At 41.3% G+C, this 16681-nt stretch overlaps 1 protein-coding gene and 1 long non-coding RNA gene across 2 annotated transcripts in view; one reads left to right on the top strand and one right to left on the bottom strand.

Moving 5' to 3' along the window:
- Positions 1 to 16681, top strand: part of LOC130362371 (alcohol dehydrogenase 1-like) — a 44336-nt gene that overhangs the window by 22221 nt on the left and 5434 nt on the right. Inside the window, exons 4-7 of the mRNA XM_056566744.1 lie at positions 2786 to 2873; positions 4878 to 5097; positions 14731 to 14991; positions 15337 to 15472. Coding sequence (XP_056422719.1) covers positions 2786 to 2873; positions 4878 to 5097; positions 14731 to 14991; positions 15337 to 15472 — 705 coding nt within the window. The remainder of the gene's footprint in view (positions 1 to 2785; positions 2874 to 4877; positions 5098 to 14730; positions 14992 to 15336; positions 15473 to 16681) is intronic.
- LOC130362380 (uncharacterized) overlaps positions 345 to 16681 on the bottom strand; it is a 78876-nt gene continuing 62539 nt past the window's right edge. Inside the window, exons 4-5 of the long non-coding RNA XR_008891387.1 lie at positions 4926 to 5089; positions 345 to 473 (exon numbers count right to left, since the gene is read on the bottom strand). This is a non-coding gene — a long non-coding RNA (uncharacterized LOC130362380). The remainder of the gene's footprint in view (positions 474 to 4925; positions 5090 to 16681) is intronic.

Raw genomic sequence — 16681 nt, 5'->3', positions numbered from 1 at the left:
AATTTTTTTTTATATTGCTGCACATCACCAGGTTTGGTACTGTGAACCCTATGCATTTTTTCTATTTATGAAAAAAAAATGCATAGGATACCAACCAAGCAGCAACAGCCTGATGTTACCAGAGAGGGTAAGGACCGTTTTTACTAGCCCTCCCCAGCCTAAATAATGCCAGACTGTTACCCCCTAGGCCCAGGAGCCCCTTTTTTGGGTGCCGTGGTAATAATTGGGGGTTAACGCTAGCTGTTTTTGTGGCTAATGCTAAGCCCTGGCTTAGTAATGGATTACGTCAATAAGACCGGCTTCTACTACTAAGTCTGAAAATCTCAATAAAAAATTAAAAAAAACACATTGTCAAAATTATTTCATTTTAAAAACACTCCGCCACAGCCCTCGTTAGCCATTTTATTAGAAAAAAAATTTTTGGTCATCGCCATAATCCTCCAAAACCTCTGCAATCCACTGCATACACAGATCTGAAACGAGAAGAAAAAAGAAACAAAAAAAATGAATTAGGACATTTTTGGCGATCTCCGCTGGGGAGAGCGCCCAAAATGCAATGTCTTCCCAAACAGAGAGCATCCAATTATTGCAAAACTACAACTCCCAGCATGTCCAGACAGCCTTTGTCTGTCTGCCCATGCTGGGAGTTGTAGTTTAGCAACAGCTGGAGTCTCCCTGTCTGGGAAGACACAGGCAGAAGGGTCTGTTCACATTATACAAAATGTATAATGTGAACAGAGCCTCATACTTACCAATCTGCCTCCCATCTGTAGCTCTGCCCCCTAATGATGTCATCACTAGGGGGTGGAGCTACACAGACCCGGCAGGGACAGGGAGCGAGGGAGGTAAGTGAACCTCGTTTTCTGTATACACTATATACAGCTGTATATAGTATACCACCCAAAGGGGCTACAGGAGCAGGGATTCCTGTCTGTCTGGTGACAGGATTCCCAGCTCCTGTATAGTATACACGGGTACACTATGCCCCCTGTATACTATACGGCGGGGGAGGTAAGTAGTGATGCTATACATCACTCCTCATCTCCTTACACTCTGTGGACCGGGCGCTCAGCATCCGACCCATAGAATGGTACCTGAAGCCAGTGAAAAAAAACCTGCAGGGTACAAATTTCCACACACCAGAAAAAACGCCAGAAAAAAATCCTGAAAAATTGACAAAACACAAGAAAAAAGCTGTGGTAGTTTTACTGACAGTTTTCACTGGCATTTTTGCTGGTGGAAAAAACCTCAATGGAATCCTAGCCCAATACTGTATATTTTCTCATTGCTTTTTGTTAAGATTTTCAAATACCTTTTGAAGTTCTTACCACTTAAAAGGAAAGTATCAACATTAGTTGGGTTCTCCTTCTCAATGGGTTCCATTGAGAAGGAGAACCCACTTAACCGTGAGTGTTTTTTTTCTTGGAAAAAAAACACCTTTAGACCATGTTCACAAGGCGGAATGTCTGCAAAAAATTCTGCACGGACATTCCGCTGCAGCAAAGTGCCATTGATTTTAATGGCATTCTGCTTCACTGTTCACACGGCGGAATCCCGATTCCGGCATCCTCAGAAAGAATAGACTTTTCTATTCTTTCTGCAGAATCTGCTTGGAAGTGCATTGCAGTCTAATGCTGTTTGTGGAATGTCAGGCCAGACATTTTAAGACCAGAGATTCCGCCATGTGAACATAGCCCTATGCTGGGATTACACTTAGACAGAATTTCCACTTGGCAGTTTTGTTTAGTTTTTTAAACTTCCACTGCAGTTTTTCAGCCAAAGCCAGAAGTAGACCCATGTGGAAGCATAAGTCCTCCCTTTATATTTCCTAATACTTTTGAATACACTTCTGGCTTTGGCTTTAAAAAAAAAAAAAAGGGGGGGGGGGGGGACTGCAGTCTTATATTGTTGCATGACATTTTTTGGGCCAATAACACTTTGGCTAGATGTTAGCTGGGAATCAATAGGGAAATAAATAATATTAAACACCCTACTCACTTGCCATGGTTCTTTTTTGTGGCATTGTGGCATTTTGTGGCATTTTAAGGCTTAGGGGCAGTTTTAAAAAATCACAGCATGCTCAGTGTATGGCGTTTGTTCATAAAATCCTGGAGTTTTTCTCTCATATACTTATATGGGAGGAAAAAATGCCAGAAATGCACAATGGCCCTTATTTACTAAGAGTGGAGTGTAGGTTTCTTTGTGGATTTTAATTCCCTACAATTAATTTTCCACGGTATTTATTAAGGTTTTCCTACATTTTCCACTTTCCCTACACTTTGCTTTTTTTACACATGTTCTGATCTGTAGGGTTTTCCTCAGCTCAAATCCATCACATTTTCTGTGGAAACCTTAGTAAATATGTTGGGTTTTTGTGAAAATGTAGGGAACACGCAACTTTTCCATACGGCCATGCCCTTTTTGGGTTTTCTCAATAAAATGGAGAGTTAGAGGTGTTTTTCTCAATTCTGGTGCAAATTCTACCACAAGTTCAAGCGCAGACAGAATTTCTGGTGCACAACCCGACAAAACATGTCTTTGCAATAGTAAATGAGGCCCAATGTGCATTTAATATAGATTTTTTTTTCTAGTGTCCCAACATCCCTCTTCACCCTTCAAAAGAAATCGTTGAGTAACATGATGAAAGAAATGCAAGGGAAGAAAATTAAATTAAAATTTATTTAAAATTTATATAAAAAATGCGCCAAACAAAAATTGCGTGCAATCCTAGTCGTATGTAAATTCCCAACAACATGTTTTAATCCTTACTTTCCATCTCTTGCAGGAGATAAAGTCATACCGCTGATTATTCCTCAGTGTGGAAAATGCAGATGCTGTGTAAATCCAGAGAGTAATTTCTGCTACAAAAATTTGTATGTATTATGAGCATTTATGTATGTTATCATTTACGGATATGAAGTTTACATTTCCAAATATCAGAATTTTATGGTTAGAGGAACCATCTTCTGAGACAGGGACAGTGTGCATGTTGTGATACAGGTGAACTTTAAAGGGGTACTCCGGCGCTAAGACATCTTATCCCCTATCTAAAGGATAGGGAATAAGATGCCTGATCGCGGGGGTCCCGCCGCTGGGGACCCCCGTGATCTTGCACGCAGCACCCTGTTAGAATCCTTTACGCCCCCTCCCATAGGCTTACATTGAGGGGGCGGAGCGTGATGTCACACGGGGGTGGGGCCATGACATCACAACGCTCCGTCCCCGTTATTGACAGTAATCAGACCCGCAGCGAACATGCTCCTGGGGCTGATTCTAATGGGGTGCTGCGTGCAAGATTATGGGGGTCCCCAGCGGCGGGACCCCCGCGATCAGGCATCTTTAAGTGTTATGCTAGGCTCTGTTCACATCTGTGGTATAAACGTCCATTTATGATGAAAGCCATTACATTTGGCTTAATAGATGGTGCTTGTAGATGGTGTCCATTGGGGTTTGGCTGAGATTTCTGTTTTATGGATGGCAAAAAATTGTGCTGGAAGCTGTGTTATTTAAAAGTTGCAGAAACCTTGACAGAACCCCAGTTGTAAAGTCAGATTTCAAACGCATATTAAAATACAGTAAAATCTCCCTTAGCAGACACCTCCAATAGCGGACAGTTTTTCTTTTATTCCCCACCATAGTCCCATAAGACTTAAAGGGGTACTCCACTGGAAAACATTTATTTTTTAAATCAACTGGTGCCAGAAAGTTAAACAGATTTGTAAATTACTTCTATTAAAAAATATTTACCCTTCCAGTACATAGTAGCAGCTGTATGCTACAGAGGAAATTATTTTCTGTTTTAATTTATTTTTTGTCTGCTCCACAGTGCTCTCTGCTGACACCTGATGCCCGTACTAGGAACTGTCCAGAGCAGGAGAAAATCCCCATAGCAAAGCTATGCTGCTCTTGACAGTTTTGCACACGGACAGAGGTGTCAGCAGAGAGCACTGCGGACAAGACAAAAAAGAGATTAAAAAAGAATAGAATTTCCACTGTAGCATTTAGCTGCCAATTAAATACTGAAAGGATTAAGATTTTTAAATAGAAGTAATTTACAAATCTGTTTAGCTTTCTGGCACCAGTTCATTTTAAAAATAAAGTTTTCCACTGGAGTACCCCTTTAATGTATTTGCAACCTCCCAATAGAGGACACTCCCAATAGTAGATGCAGACACACCTATGCGGAAATGTTAACTTCCCAATAGTGGACAACCAGGCTTATCTACCAGCCCAACCAGGCCCTACCTTGCACCCTACTACACTAAAATGGATTCGCCCACACGTGGAAATAAGGAGGTGGGTAGGGAGAAAAACCAAGGTCAACCATGGCTGTTATTAGAGAAAGTGAAGGTGCAAGCAAGGGTGTGTGTGCTATTGGTTCAAAATTCAACATCAGCAAGACACAAGTATCGTAATGTCGATGGGCTCAAGAAGGAAACAAAAACAGCAAGAAATCATTCAGTGCAAAACTATTTCTTTATAATATTACTTTTTATGGTGTCTTATAGGTAATTACACTGTGGAGTGAGTACAGTATTCAGTCATTTAGAAAGATTTTTGACCCTGTTTTCCCCCCAATAGCGCACACCTCCCGATAGCACTCTTTTTTATCCCAGTAAATGTCCGCTATTGGGAGAGAAACTAAGCAAAAACTGCATCATGGCAGACAAAAAAGTACAGTTTTTGTGTCATTTTTTTCATGCTGAAAAAAAATGTGTTGCAAAATCTATGTCTGAAAGAAATCTAATAAATTAGGTACAAAGGTTGTTCTGGTATTTACCTAGATTGTATTTTTTTATTTCAGTGAACAGAAAAACTTTGGGCAAATCTACTATTTTGTTTCTTTAACAATGCATATATTTCATTTGCTTAAACAGCTTTGGCAAATTTGATGGCAAAATAGTGGAAAATACCACCAGATTCACCTGCAAAGGTATAGGCATTCACAGCTTCCTTGGTACTGGCACTTTTTCCGAATACACTGTAGTGGATGATATTGCAGTTGCTAAAATACATGATGATGCTCCACTGGATAGAGTCTGTTTGATTGGCTGTGGGTTTTCTACTGGATATGGCTCAGCTCTGAATACTGCAAAAGTAAGAACATTTATTACAATTATATTAAATACTCATGTATACTCCACAAGATCACTGGCCATGAGCAAAGCTTCTTAATGTTCTGCTGTCATTTTACTATAATGGAATACACTACATTATGAAATAGAATTAAGCTTGCCTAAATAATCACTGGTTCTTCACAATCTACAATTCTCTATACAAGGTTTTCTTGCAAATATCTTTTATACTTTTGTATAGGAATCTCTTTATTTTCAATAAGTGCCCATACATGTTCATTGCTATTATTAAGATCTCTATACCATGCTCCATTTGGATGGCCTACGCCTATTAAATAAAATGTGCAATTGATTCTTGTCATTTTATGTCACTTTATAATGATATTTTTTTCATTTTTTTGCATTTTATCTGACACTGTACTGTTTTGAGTCTATAGCTTTTATGTTGACCTTATGTGTTTCTATAGTAAAAGACTAAAGCCTATAGTCTGAGTCTGCTAGCATATTCCATTTCTACTCCCATACTTGATAGTATACCTTTGATAGATTGGTACTATAGGCTAGTCTTTCAGTCCTGACATTTTATTTTGCACAAATCATGGTTATGAAGGTATAGTGATGGATATTACAATGACAGTAATAACAATGACAGTGATAAATTATTGTCAAACATTTTTTTTCAGCTATTAATGGTCCCGTTTACTAAGAATATGTTCTCACAATCATATTTCATGCATGAATCTGACCATATTCCACATCTATTTAAATAGCACTTTAAAACCACAAACCGTTATCTTAAAGGGGTACTCTGGTGAAAAACGATAATTATTTTTTTTTTAAATCAACTGGTTCCAGAAAGTTAAACAGATTTGTAAATTACTTCTATTTAAAAATCTTAAACCTTGCAGTACTTATCAGCTGCTGTATGCTCCAGAGGAAGTTTGTCTCACCACAGTGCTCTCTGCTGACACCTCTGTCTGTCTCAGGAACTGTCAAGAGCAGGAGAGGTTTGCTATGGGGATGTGCTCCTACTCTGGACAGTTCCTGAGATGGACATAGGTGTCAGTAGAGAGCACTGTGGTCAGACTGAAAAGGAATTAAAAAATAAAAGAACTTCCTCTGTAGCATACAGCAGCTTTAAAGTACTGGAAGGGTTAAGATTTTTAAACAGAAGTAATTTACAAATCTGTTTAACGTTCTGCCACCAGTTGATTTTAAAAAATGCAGCATATTTTGGACAGTGTGAAGTGTTCCTTTCTGGTGCATTTGTTATGCAAAGTCTGCACAAAAACCAGAATAGCCCCATGCAATGTTCAGTGCATAAAACTGTTGCAATGTCCACAGCATCTGCCGAGAAACATATCCTCCAGATTCTATATGGATTTCCAGACAGCAAAATCTGTCATCTGCATGAGGCCAAAGTATTTCTAAGGGTGCACTTACACTATGTTTTGGGCATACGGCTGCCGGATCAGTTTTATTTCTGGACTGTAAACCACAGTAGACCACGGTTTTCAGTCCAGTAACAAAATTGGATAAGGTGCAAAAATTGGCTCATTCAAATTAATGAGATGTGGCGCGGCCCTGGCGGGGATATGGCAGCGTCCGGTTTTTAAATTTCTCAAAAAGTAGTATGAATTTAGCCTTAGCAGTGCAAGATAATTCTGTATGACATTAAGAGCAGTCAGAAGTGAATTGAGAAATTAAGTGCAGTATTTTGTGGCTTCTATATTATAGGGATACTAGCTGGGTACCCGGCATTGCTCGGTTTTTCCTTTCTCATCCTTGTTGAGGAGGAAAATCAACAGAGGAGGAAGCTTTTGACTTCATATCCCATCCCCATATATTGTTGTCATATCCCAACCCCATATCCCATCCTCATACCCTGACCTCCTATCCCGACCTCCTATCCAGTCCTCCTATCCCGTCCTCCTATCTCGACCTCCTGTCCAGACCTCCTATCTTGACCTCCTATCTCCACCTTCTATCTCCACCTAATATCCTGACCTCCTAATTTGACCTCCTATCCCACCCTCCTATCACAACCTCCCATCCTCCTATCCCCTCCTCCTATCTCGACCTCCTATCCCGACCTCCTATCCCGTCCTACTATCCTGGCCTCCTATCCCGTCCTCCTAACCGGTCCTCCTATCCCGACCTCCTATCCTGTCCTCCTATCTCCACCTCCTATCCCGTCCTCTTATCCCGTCCTCCTATCTCGACCTCCTAACTCGACCTCCTATCCCGTCCTCCCATCCCGACCTCCTATCCCGACCTCCTATCCCATCCTCCTATCCCATCCTCATATCCCATCCTCATATCCCGACCGCCTATCTCGACCTCCTATCCCGTCCTCATATCCCGACCTCCTAACTCGACCTCCTATCCCGACCTCATATCACGACCTGTAATATGTGTACCAGGTATTGAAATATCTCCAGCCGTACAGAAGTTATATGAGAACATACATTTCCCATTGATTTTCATGGGACTTTAAACAAAAACCCCAACTCTCACAAATGGGGGTGGTTAAGGGTTAAATTAACTATCCTATATTTTAAGTGGACATATAAGTAACATGTGACCAAGTATTATCAAAATATCTCCAGCCGTTTGGAAGTTATGCAGTAACATATTTCCCATTGACTTGCATGGAACTTTAAACATAAACCCCGCCCCCGGCAAATGAGGGTGAGTAAGGGTTAAATCACATATCCTATGTTTGTTGTTGACATATAAGTAACATGTGTGCCAAGTTTCATGTTAATATCTTTAGCCGTTTGGACGTTTTTGTGGAACATACATACATACATACATATATACATACATACATACATACATACATACACACACATTGAGTTTTATATATATAGAATATTTTTATACTGTTTGTACTGTATATAGTAAGATTAACCTCTTAAGGACCCAGCCATTTTACACCTTAGGACCCGGCCAATTTTTGAACATCTGACCACTGTCACTTTAAACATTAATAACTCTGGAATGCTTTTAGTTATCATTCTGATTCCGAGATTGTTTTTTCGTGACATATTCTACTTTAACATAGTGGTAAAAATAAATTGTAACTTGCATCCTTTCTTGGTGAAAAATGTGAAAATTTTATGAAAAATTTGAAAATTTTGCATTTTTCTAACTTTGAAGCTCTCTGTAAGGAAAATGGATATTCAAAATATTTAAAAAAAAATTTCACATATACAATATGTCTACTTTATGTCTGCATCATAAAATTGACAAGTTTTTACTTTTGGAAGACACCAGAGGGCTTCAAAGTTCAGCATCAATTTTCCAATTTTTCACAAAATTTCCAAACTCACAATTTTTCAGGGACCAGTTCAGGTTTGAAGTGGATTTGAAGGGTCTTCATCTTAGAAATACCCCATAAATGACCCCATTATAAAAACTGCACCCCCTAAAGTATTCATAATGACATTCAGTCAGCATTTTAACCCTTTACGTATGTCACAGGAATAGCAGCAAAGTGAAGGAGAAAATTCACAATGTTCATTTTTTACACTTGCATGTTCTTGTAGACCCAATTTTTAAATTTTTACGAGGGGTAAAAGGAGAAAGTGTATACTTATATTTGTAGCCCAATTTCTCTCGAGTAAGCACATACCTCATATGTCTATGTAAAGTGTTCGGTGGGCGCAATAGAGGGCTCAGAACCGAAGGCGTGACAAGGGGATTTTGGAGAGTACGTTTTTCTGAAATGGTTTTTGGGGGGCATGTTGCATTTAGGAAGCCCCTATGGTGCCAGAACAGCAAAAAAAAAAAACAAATGCCATACCATTTTGGAAACAAGACCCCTTGAGGAACGTAACAAGGAATTAAGTGAGCCTTAATACCCCACATGTGTTTCACGACTTTTGCATATGTAAAAAAATAAAATAAAATTTCACTAAAATGTGTGTTTCCCCCCAAATTTCACATTTTTGCAAGGGTTAATAGCAGAAAATACCCCCCAAAATTTGTAACCCCATCTCTTCTGAGTATGGAGGTACCCCATAAGTTGACCTGAAGTGCACTACGGGCGAACTACAATGCTCAGAAGAGAAGGAGTCATATTTGGCTTTTTGAGAGCAAATTTTGCTCGGGGGCATGTCCCATATAGGAAGCCCCTATGGTGCCAGGACAGCAAAAAATACCCACATGGCATACCATTTTGGAAACTAGACCCATTGAGGAACGTAACAAGGAATAAAGTGAGCCTTAATACCCCACACGGGTTTCACGGCTTTTGCATACGTTAAAAAAAATGTTCATTAAAATGGGTGTTTCCCCCCAAATTTCACATTTTTGCAAGGGTTAATAGCAAAAAATACCCCCCAAAATTTGAAATCCCATCTCTTCTGAGTATGGAGGTACCCCATAAGTTGACCTGAAGTGCACTACGAGCAAACTACAATGCTCAGAAGAGAAGGAGTCATATTTGGCTTTTTGAGAGCAAATTTTGCTCGGGGGCATGTCGCATTTAGGAAGCCCCTATGGTGCCAGAACCGCAAAATAACCCCCACATGGCATACCATTTTGGAAACTAGACCACTTGAGGAACGTAACAAGGGGTACAGTGAGCATTTACCCCCATTGGTGTCTGTCAGATCTTTGGAACAGTGGTCTGTACAAAATTTTTAATTTGCACAGCCCACTTTTCCAAAGATCTGTCAGACACCTGTGGGGTGTAAATTCTCACTGCACCCCTCATTACATTCCGTGAGGGGTGTAGTTTCCGAAATGGGGTCACATGTGGGGTTTAGTTTTTTTTGCGTTTGTCAAAACCGCTGTAACAATCGGCCACCCCTGTGCAAATCACCTCAAATGTACATGGCGCACTCTCCCTTCTGAGCCTTGTTGTGCGCCCCCAGAGCACTTTGCGCCCACATATGTGGTATCTCCGTAGTCGGGAGAAACTGCATTACAAATTTTGGGGGGCTTTTCTCCCTTTTACCTCTTGTCAAAATGAAAAGTATAGGGCAACAGCAGCATGTTAGTGTGAAAAAATTATTTTTTTACACTAACATGCTGGTGTAGACCCCAACTTCACATTTTCATAAGGGGTGAAAGGAGAAAAATCCCCCCAAAATTTGTTAGGCAATTTCTCCCGAGTACGGCGATGCCCCATATGTGACCCTAAACTGTTGCCCTGAAATACGACAGGGCTCCAAAGTGAGAGAGCGCCATGCGCATTTGAGGCCTAAATTAGGGATTTGCATAGGGGTGGACATAGGGGTATTCTACGCCAGTGATTCCCAAACAGGGGGCCTCCAGCTGTTGCAAAACTCCCAGCATGCCTGGACAGTCAACGGCTGTCCGGCAATACTGGGAGTTGTTGTTTTGCAACAGCTGGAGGCGCCATTTTGAAAACAGTGGCGTACCAGACGTTTTTCATTTTTATTGGGGAGGGGGGCTGTGTAGGGGTATGTGTATACGTAGTGTTTTTTACTGTTTATTTTATTTTGTGGTAGTGTAGTGTAGTGTTTTTAGGGTACAGTCACACGGGCGGGGGGGTTACAGCGAGTTTGAGCTGCCGCACAAAATTTGCTGCATCGCAAACTTGCAGCCTGATACTCACTGTAAGCCCCCTGCCCATGTGAATGTACCCTGTACATTCACAGGGGGGGGGGGGAACCTCCAGCTGTGGCAAAACTACAACTCCCAGCATGCACAGTCTATCAGTGCATGCTGGTAGTTATAGTTTTGCAACAGCTGGAGGCACACGGGTTGGGAAACACTGAGTAAGGAAACAGACAATGTTTCCCAACCAGTGTGCCTCCAGTTGTTGCAAAACCACAACTCTCAGCATTCTCAAGCATGCTGGGAGTAGTAGTTCGGCAACATCTTTAGAGACAGATGTTGCCGAACTACAACTCCCAGCATGCTTGGAGTTGTAGTTTTGCAACATCTGGAGGACTACAGTTTGCAGACCACTAATACAGTGGTTCCCAATCTGTGCCCTTCCAGATGTTGCAAAACTACAACTCCCAGTATGCCAAAACTGTCCAGGCATGCTGGGAGTTGTAGTTCTGCAACATCTGAAGGGCCAGATGTTACAGAACTACAACTCCCAGCAAGCCTGGACAGTAAGGGCATGCTGAGGATGTGTAGTTTTGCAACATCTGGAAGGGCACAGTGGTCCCAAACTGTGGACCTCCAGATGTTGCAAAACTGCAACTCCCAGCATGCCCAGACGCCAAGGGCTGTCTGGGCATGCTGTGAGTTGTAGTTTACAGGGTCCCATTACAGCAATGCATGTCGCTTTACGGCGACGTGCATTGCTATAAAGGGCACGACCGCGCCTGAAGATCTACTCACCTGTCGCCGCCGCCGCCGTCTCTGCCGCCGGGACGGGTCTTCAGGGACGAGGTAAGTACCGGGGCCGGTCCCCAGCACTCCCCCGTCCCCCGCCGCGTCCTCCGGTTTTCCTCCCGTCCTCTCCGGACTTTCAGGGGCCGGGCAGGACGGGAGGAAGTAACCGCCCCCCTCCTGCGATTGGTCGGTTAACTAACCGACAGATCGCAGGGGGATCGGAGGAGGTGGCAGGCTTGCCACCTCGCTCCTAGGCTCCAGCATGGTCCTGGCTGTCTGTGACAGCCGAGAGCATGCGAAATTACCGGGCTGTCGGGTCCCAGAGACCCGATCAGCCCGGTATCGCCGCAGATCGCAAGGGCGATTTCCCTTGCGATTTGCGGCGATCGCCGACATGGGGGGCCTACATGGCCCCCCTCGGCGTTTGCCCTGGATGCCTGCTGAAGGATTTCAGCAGGCATCCAGTTCCGATCTCTGCCCGGCGCGCGGCAGAGACCGGAAAACGCCAGGGCGTATGGATACGCCCTGGGTCCTTAAGGCCCAGGGTGTGAGGGCGTATCCATACGCCCTGGGTCCTTAAGAGGTTAAGAGAAGCAAGTGAGGAGCTTACTTGTTGCAATCAGACTAAATTTTCTAATAAATAAATAAATACATAAATACTAGCTCTGAATTTATACCTTATCTAAACCATATAACTCTGTTCCTAAAAATACATGCTCAGAAGCTCTATTAAGGAGTGTTACATTATATCATGCAATCTATATCTCCACTACAGAGATGAGCCATGTGTGCACAGAGGCTGGTCCTTCCAATGCACTGTACAAAACCTGATAAAATTATACTAAATGCTCATATACACAAAGGACAAATGCATTCTTTCAGACTGAACAGTAGCTTCTGCACAAATCTACTAAATATTGTAAATCAGCTTTTTCTACAATAAGCCTTATGCACTTTATTGTAGTCCATATGGAGTTCTATAAAGGGACTTTCAGCGCATGTGTGCTTGGTGGACAGTGGTCCTGGTGTGTAGAGATCACTTCTGGTTTTATGAATGGGTCACCACTCTAAACTTTGACTTCACAGTTGGTATGACACTGGAGATTGCAATGATCACTATGGGGGAGATTTATCAAACCTGTGCAGAGGAAGAGTGGTGCAGTTGCCCATAGCAACCAATCAGATTGCTACTTTCATTTTCCACAGGCCTCTTTAGAGGCCTGTGGAAAATGAAAGAAGCAATCTGATTGGTTGCTATGGGCAACTACACCACTCTTCCTCTGCACAGGTTTTGATAAATCTCCCCCTTTGTGTTTCAGTAGGTTTTACAGCTACTGTACCTCCCTGAGATATTTATTGCAGTTTTGTTTCTGACATTATACAATTTTTACAGTAAATTTTATCTCACATGTGCTGCCAACCTTCCAACTCTCTGCCTGGATATGGCAGCCATTGGCCACTTCACCGGAATGGTTGTGGAATCCCCATCCTAAAACTAGGTGGGACCTCTTTATACTATGAGACATTTACAGCATATAGTGCCTTGCATTAATCTTCACCCCTTTGACTTTTCTATATTTTGTCTTGATATAACCACACATTTAATTGTGATTTTATGTAATGAACCAATACAAAATAGTCCGCTGTTTCGAAGTGTGGGGAAATAGTTCATGGATTAAAAAATGTGTTAAAAATTTAAATCTGAAAAATGTTGAGTGCATGTGTATTCACTCCCTTCACTATGAAAACCCTAACAAAGATCTAGTGCAACCAATTGCCTTCACATGTCACATGTCAGGAGCAACCAAGAGGCCGATGATAGCTATGTAGGAATTGCAAAAATCAACCGCTGAGGTACATCTATTAGTTGTATACTGCAAAAATCTGTCCTTTGTTGTAGAATGGTAAGAAGAAAGACATTGTTGCAAGCAAACTACAAGAAATCCCATTTTGGAGTTTGCCACAAGCCATATGGGAAACACAACAAACATATTTAAGAAGGCGCTCTGGTTAGATGAAACTAAAATTGAACATTTTGGCCTCAGTGAAAACATTTTTCCGTGGAAACTCAACAATGCCCATCACCCTGATCACACTATTCACACAGTAAAATATGACAGTGGTAGAATAATGCTATGGGGATACTTTTTTTTCAGAAGATAGGAGGGAAACTGGTTAGAATTGATGGAAAGGTGGATGCAGCCAAATAAAGAATAGTCTCTGAAGACAATCTAATGCAGTCTGCAAAAGACTTAAAGGGGTACTCTGCTGCTGAACGTCTGGAACAAACTGTTCGTAACGCTGGAGCCGACGCCCAACCCCCTCATGACGTCTCATGCCCCCTCCCATAGATTTGCATTTAAGTTGGCGGGAATGTCATGGGGTGCGGGGCTATGACGTCACACAAACTCCCGAAGCCAGCTCCAGCATTTGGAACAGTTTGTTTCAAACACTGAGCAGCAGAGTACCCCTTTAAGCCTGGGATGGAGGTTCATGTTTCAGCAGGACAATGGAGGGGGGAAGGGAGGGCATTTACAAGGAGTGATGTGAATTTTCAACAGTTTTAAAGCCCAAATGTCATAATGAAAGTTGCGTACGTGCGCAATATTTATTAAACAGCGCACAGACTTTGATAAATCACCAAAGAACTGCTCTACTTATATGTTGCAGAGAAGTGGCGGCCATACGACAAATGTATCAACTGCTCTTCAGACCTTAATACAATAGTCCCATAGAGTTCTATAGGGCAGGGTTGACTTGCCCTGTGATAACTTAATCTTGCCTGTGCAACATTTTTGTGACATTTTTGCAACATTTTGCAAAAAGTTACACGTGATAAATCATGGACCATTCAAAGCCCAGACCTATTGTAAACACAGACTATTGTAAACCCAACCTGTTTTGTCGGGTTGTGCGGCAAAATATGGTGCATTGTGCCATAAATTGTGTCTGCACCAGAACTTGCACCAACAATGCAAAAACCCGACCAACTCTCCATTTTACATAGAAAGCCTGAAAAAGGGGCATGGCTGCTGAAAGTGAGTGTGGTCCTGATATTTAAAAAAAAATATATCAATATATTAACTAAGGTTTCCACAGAAAATGTGATGGATTAGAGCTGAGAAAAACCCTACAGCTCAGAGCATGTGTAAAAAAAGCAAAATGTAGGGAAAAATGCAAAACGTAGGGGAAAAAAAACACACAAAGAAAATGACACTCCACTCTTGGTAAATCAGGTCCACTGTATCTTGTAAATACACCATAAATGTCTAAGTTAAGAATACCCATTTAATGTAATGCAGATGCTATATTAATATTTTTCTTATTGCAGGTCAAACACGGCTCTACCTGCGCAGTATTCGGTTTGGGTGGAGTTGGTTTGTCTGTGATTATTGGATGTAAAGTAGCAGGAGCTTCCAGGATTATTGCAGTTGATATAAACAATAATAAATTTGCAAAAGCCATGGAGTGTGGAGCTACTGAATGTATCAACCCAAAGGATTATGACCGTCCTATCCAAGAAGTTTTGGCAGAGATGACTGATGACGGAGTTGATTATTCATTTGAAGTCATTGGAAATACTGGAGTTATGGTTAGTAACAAAACAATTGTGATCATTTTATTTGTCTATTCTACTAATATTTTGGCAGATCAGAAAGTCAAGAGGACAGTAAAAGTACAGAATCGAATATCAAAGGGTTGCAGGTAAATGCTAGCTTCATAAAAAAAAACACTCTTTCACGGGCAAGAGTCTAAGAAAGCTTAAATAGCCAAGCTGCAGGCAGAGAAAAACTAGGACAGGATAGGCCAGGGCATCGCCACTGCAACCATAAGCTTTGGCAGAGACTAGAAAGCTTTAACCATGTGAGCAAAACTAGGTTTTGCAGTTACTACAGTTATTTTGCACTATTTATTTAATTGTTGTACATTTGTTTAGGAATCTGCATTGTCTTCTTCTCACTTTGGCTGTGGAACCACCATCATTGTTGGAGTAGCTCCTTCAAGTGCCAAGATGTCCTTTGATCCACTACTCATTCTCACTGGTCGAACCCTAAAAGGATCAACATTTGGTGGTAACGCATTATGCTGCAATAGAAACATGCTGGACAAACATAATATAGTTGTAAATGACAGTCAATCCACTATGGAATTTTGATTTATCCCTTTCTGTCTTATAAGCTGCATCTATGGAACTGATAAATTCCCCTCATATTTGATGCAAGCCTAAATTAACTTGTCATAACAGAATAAATCTAACCTACATCTGAACCAAACATAGTTGAAAAGATTTATGAAAGCCAGGGAAAAGGCAAACTAGATGAGTTACTCATTACATTTCCAACCAATCACAACTTCATTTTTCAAATTTTGATATGTTGCTCGGGATTTATTTGGATACTATGGACAACTTCTTCACATTTTTTATTTCTTTTGCATTAGTTTTCAACAGGACTTTAGAACCAAACACTTGCTTCTCAGGGAGTCAAAGTGTAGAGTCCAGGAGCTATAAGCCAGATGGTGTAGGGAGTACAAAATAAGCATCTAATTGCAAAATGTTTTAGATAACATAAGAGGACATAATAACATGATGTGCTGTGAAGTCTGAACATTAATTAAATATACATGAAAAGATAAGCACCACCTAACAACATTAGCACTAACTGGGTGCAACCAGTTGCTATCATAACATGGAAAAGGGCAGAAAACAAGATAGCAACTATAAAGTGATGCACTCCACAAATAACAATATATGCATATAAAAAAGTTTCTTTATTCACAGATTTAAACATACAAAGAAGAGAGCATACAGACAATAAAAAACATTTAAAAACATACAATAATCTTGCAGAGCAGTGTAATCCTTGGTAACCCACAAAGAACATGGAGGCTGTCCTAGGGGAAAAACAATGTGGTAGAAAAATGTATAACATTAGGGCCCCACTAGTTGTCAAACAAAAACAGACCTGTGCCCAAATATGCCCATCAACACAGCAATAAATCTATTAAACATGTATAACCAATGAATGAGGCAAACCACCAAAAAATAATACTCAAATAACCACCCATGAATATAAGGTGCTGACTGATTCTAAATGAGTGGAGATGTGGATATGTAAGATATCATGCGCTACAGACCTGTAAGGTGCATGTGCAGAGAAATTGCCGCTTGGGACCCAGAGTATGTCTGTATGGATGCCGGGACTGCCTACATCTCTGTACGGGGGAAAGCTGACCCCACACATTCTACCTCCAGCAACGGAGGCTTCCTCAGGAGGCCTCCT

Source organism: Hyla sarda, chromosome 1, assembly GCF_029499605.1.
Source record: "Hyla sarda isolate aHylSar1 chromosome 1, aHylSar1.hap1, whole genome shotgun sequence".
Taxonomy (NCBI): Eukaryota; Metazoa; Chordata; class Amphibia; order Anura; family Hylidae; genus Hyla; species Hyla sarda.
Note: the sequence above shows the minus strand (reverse complement) of the source record. Positions and strands in the feature narration are given on the sequence as shown.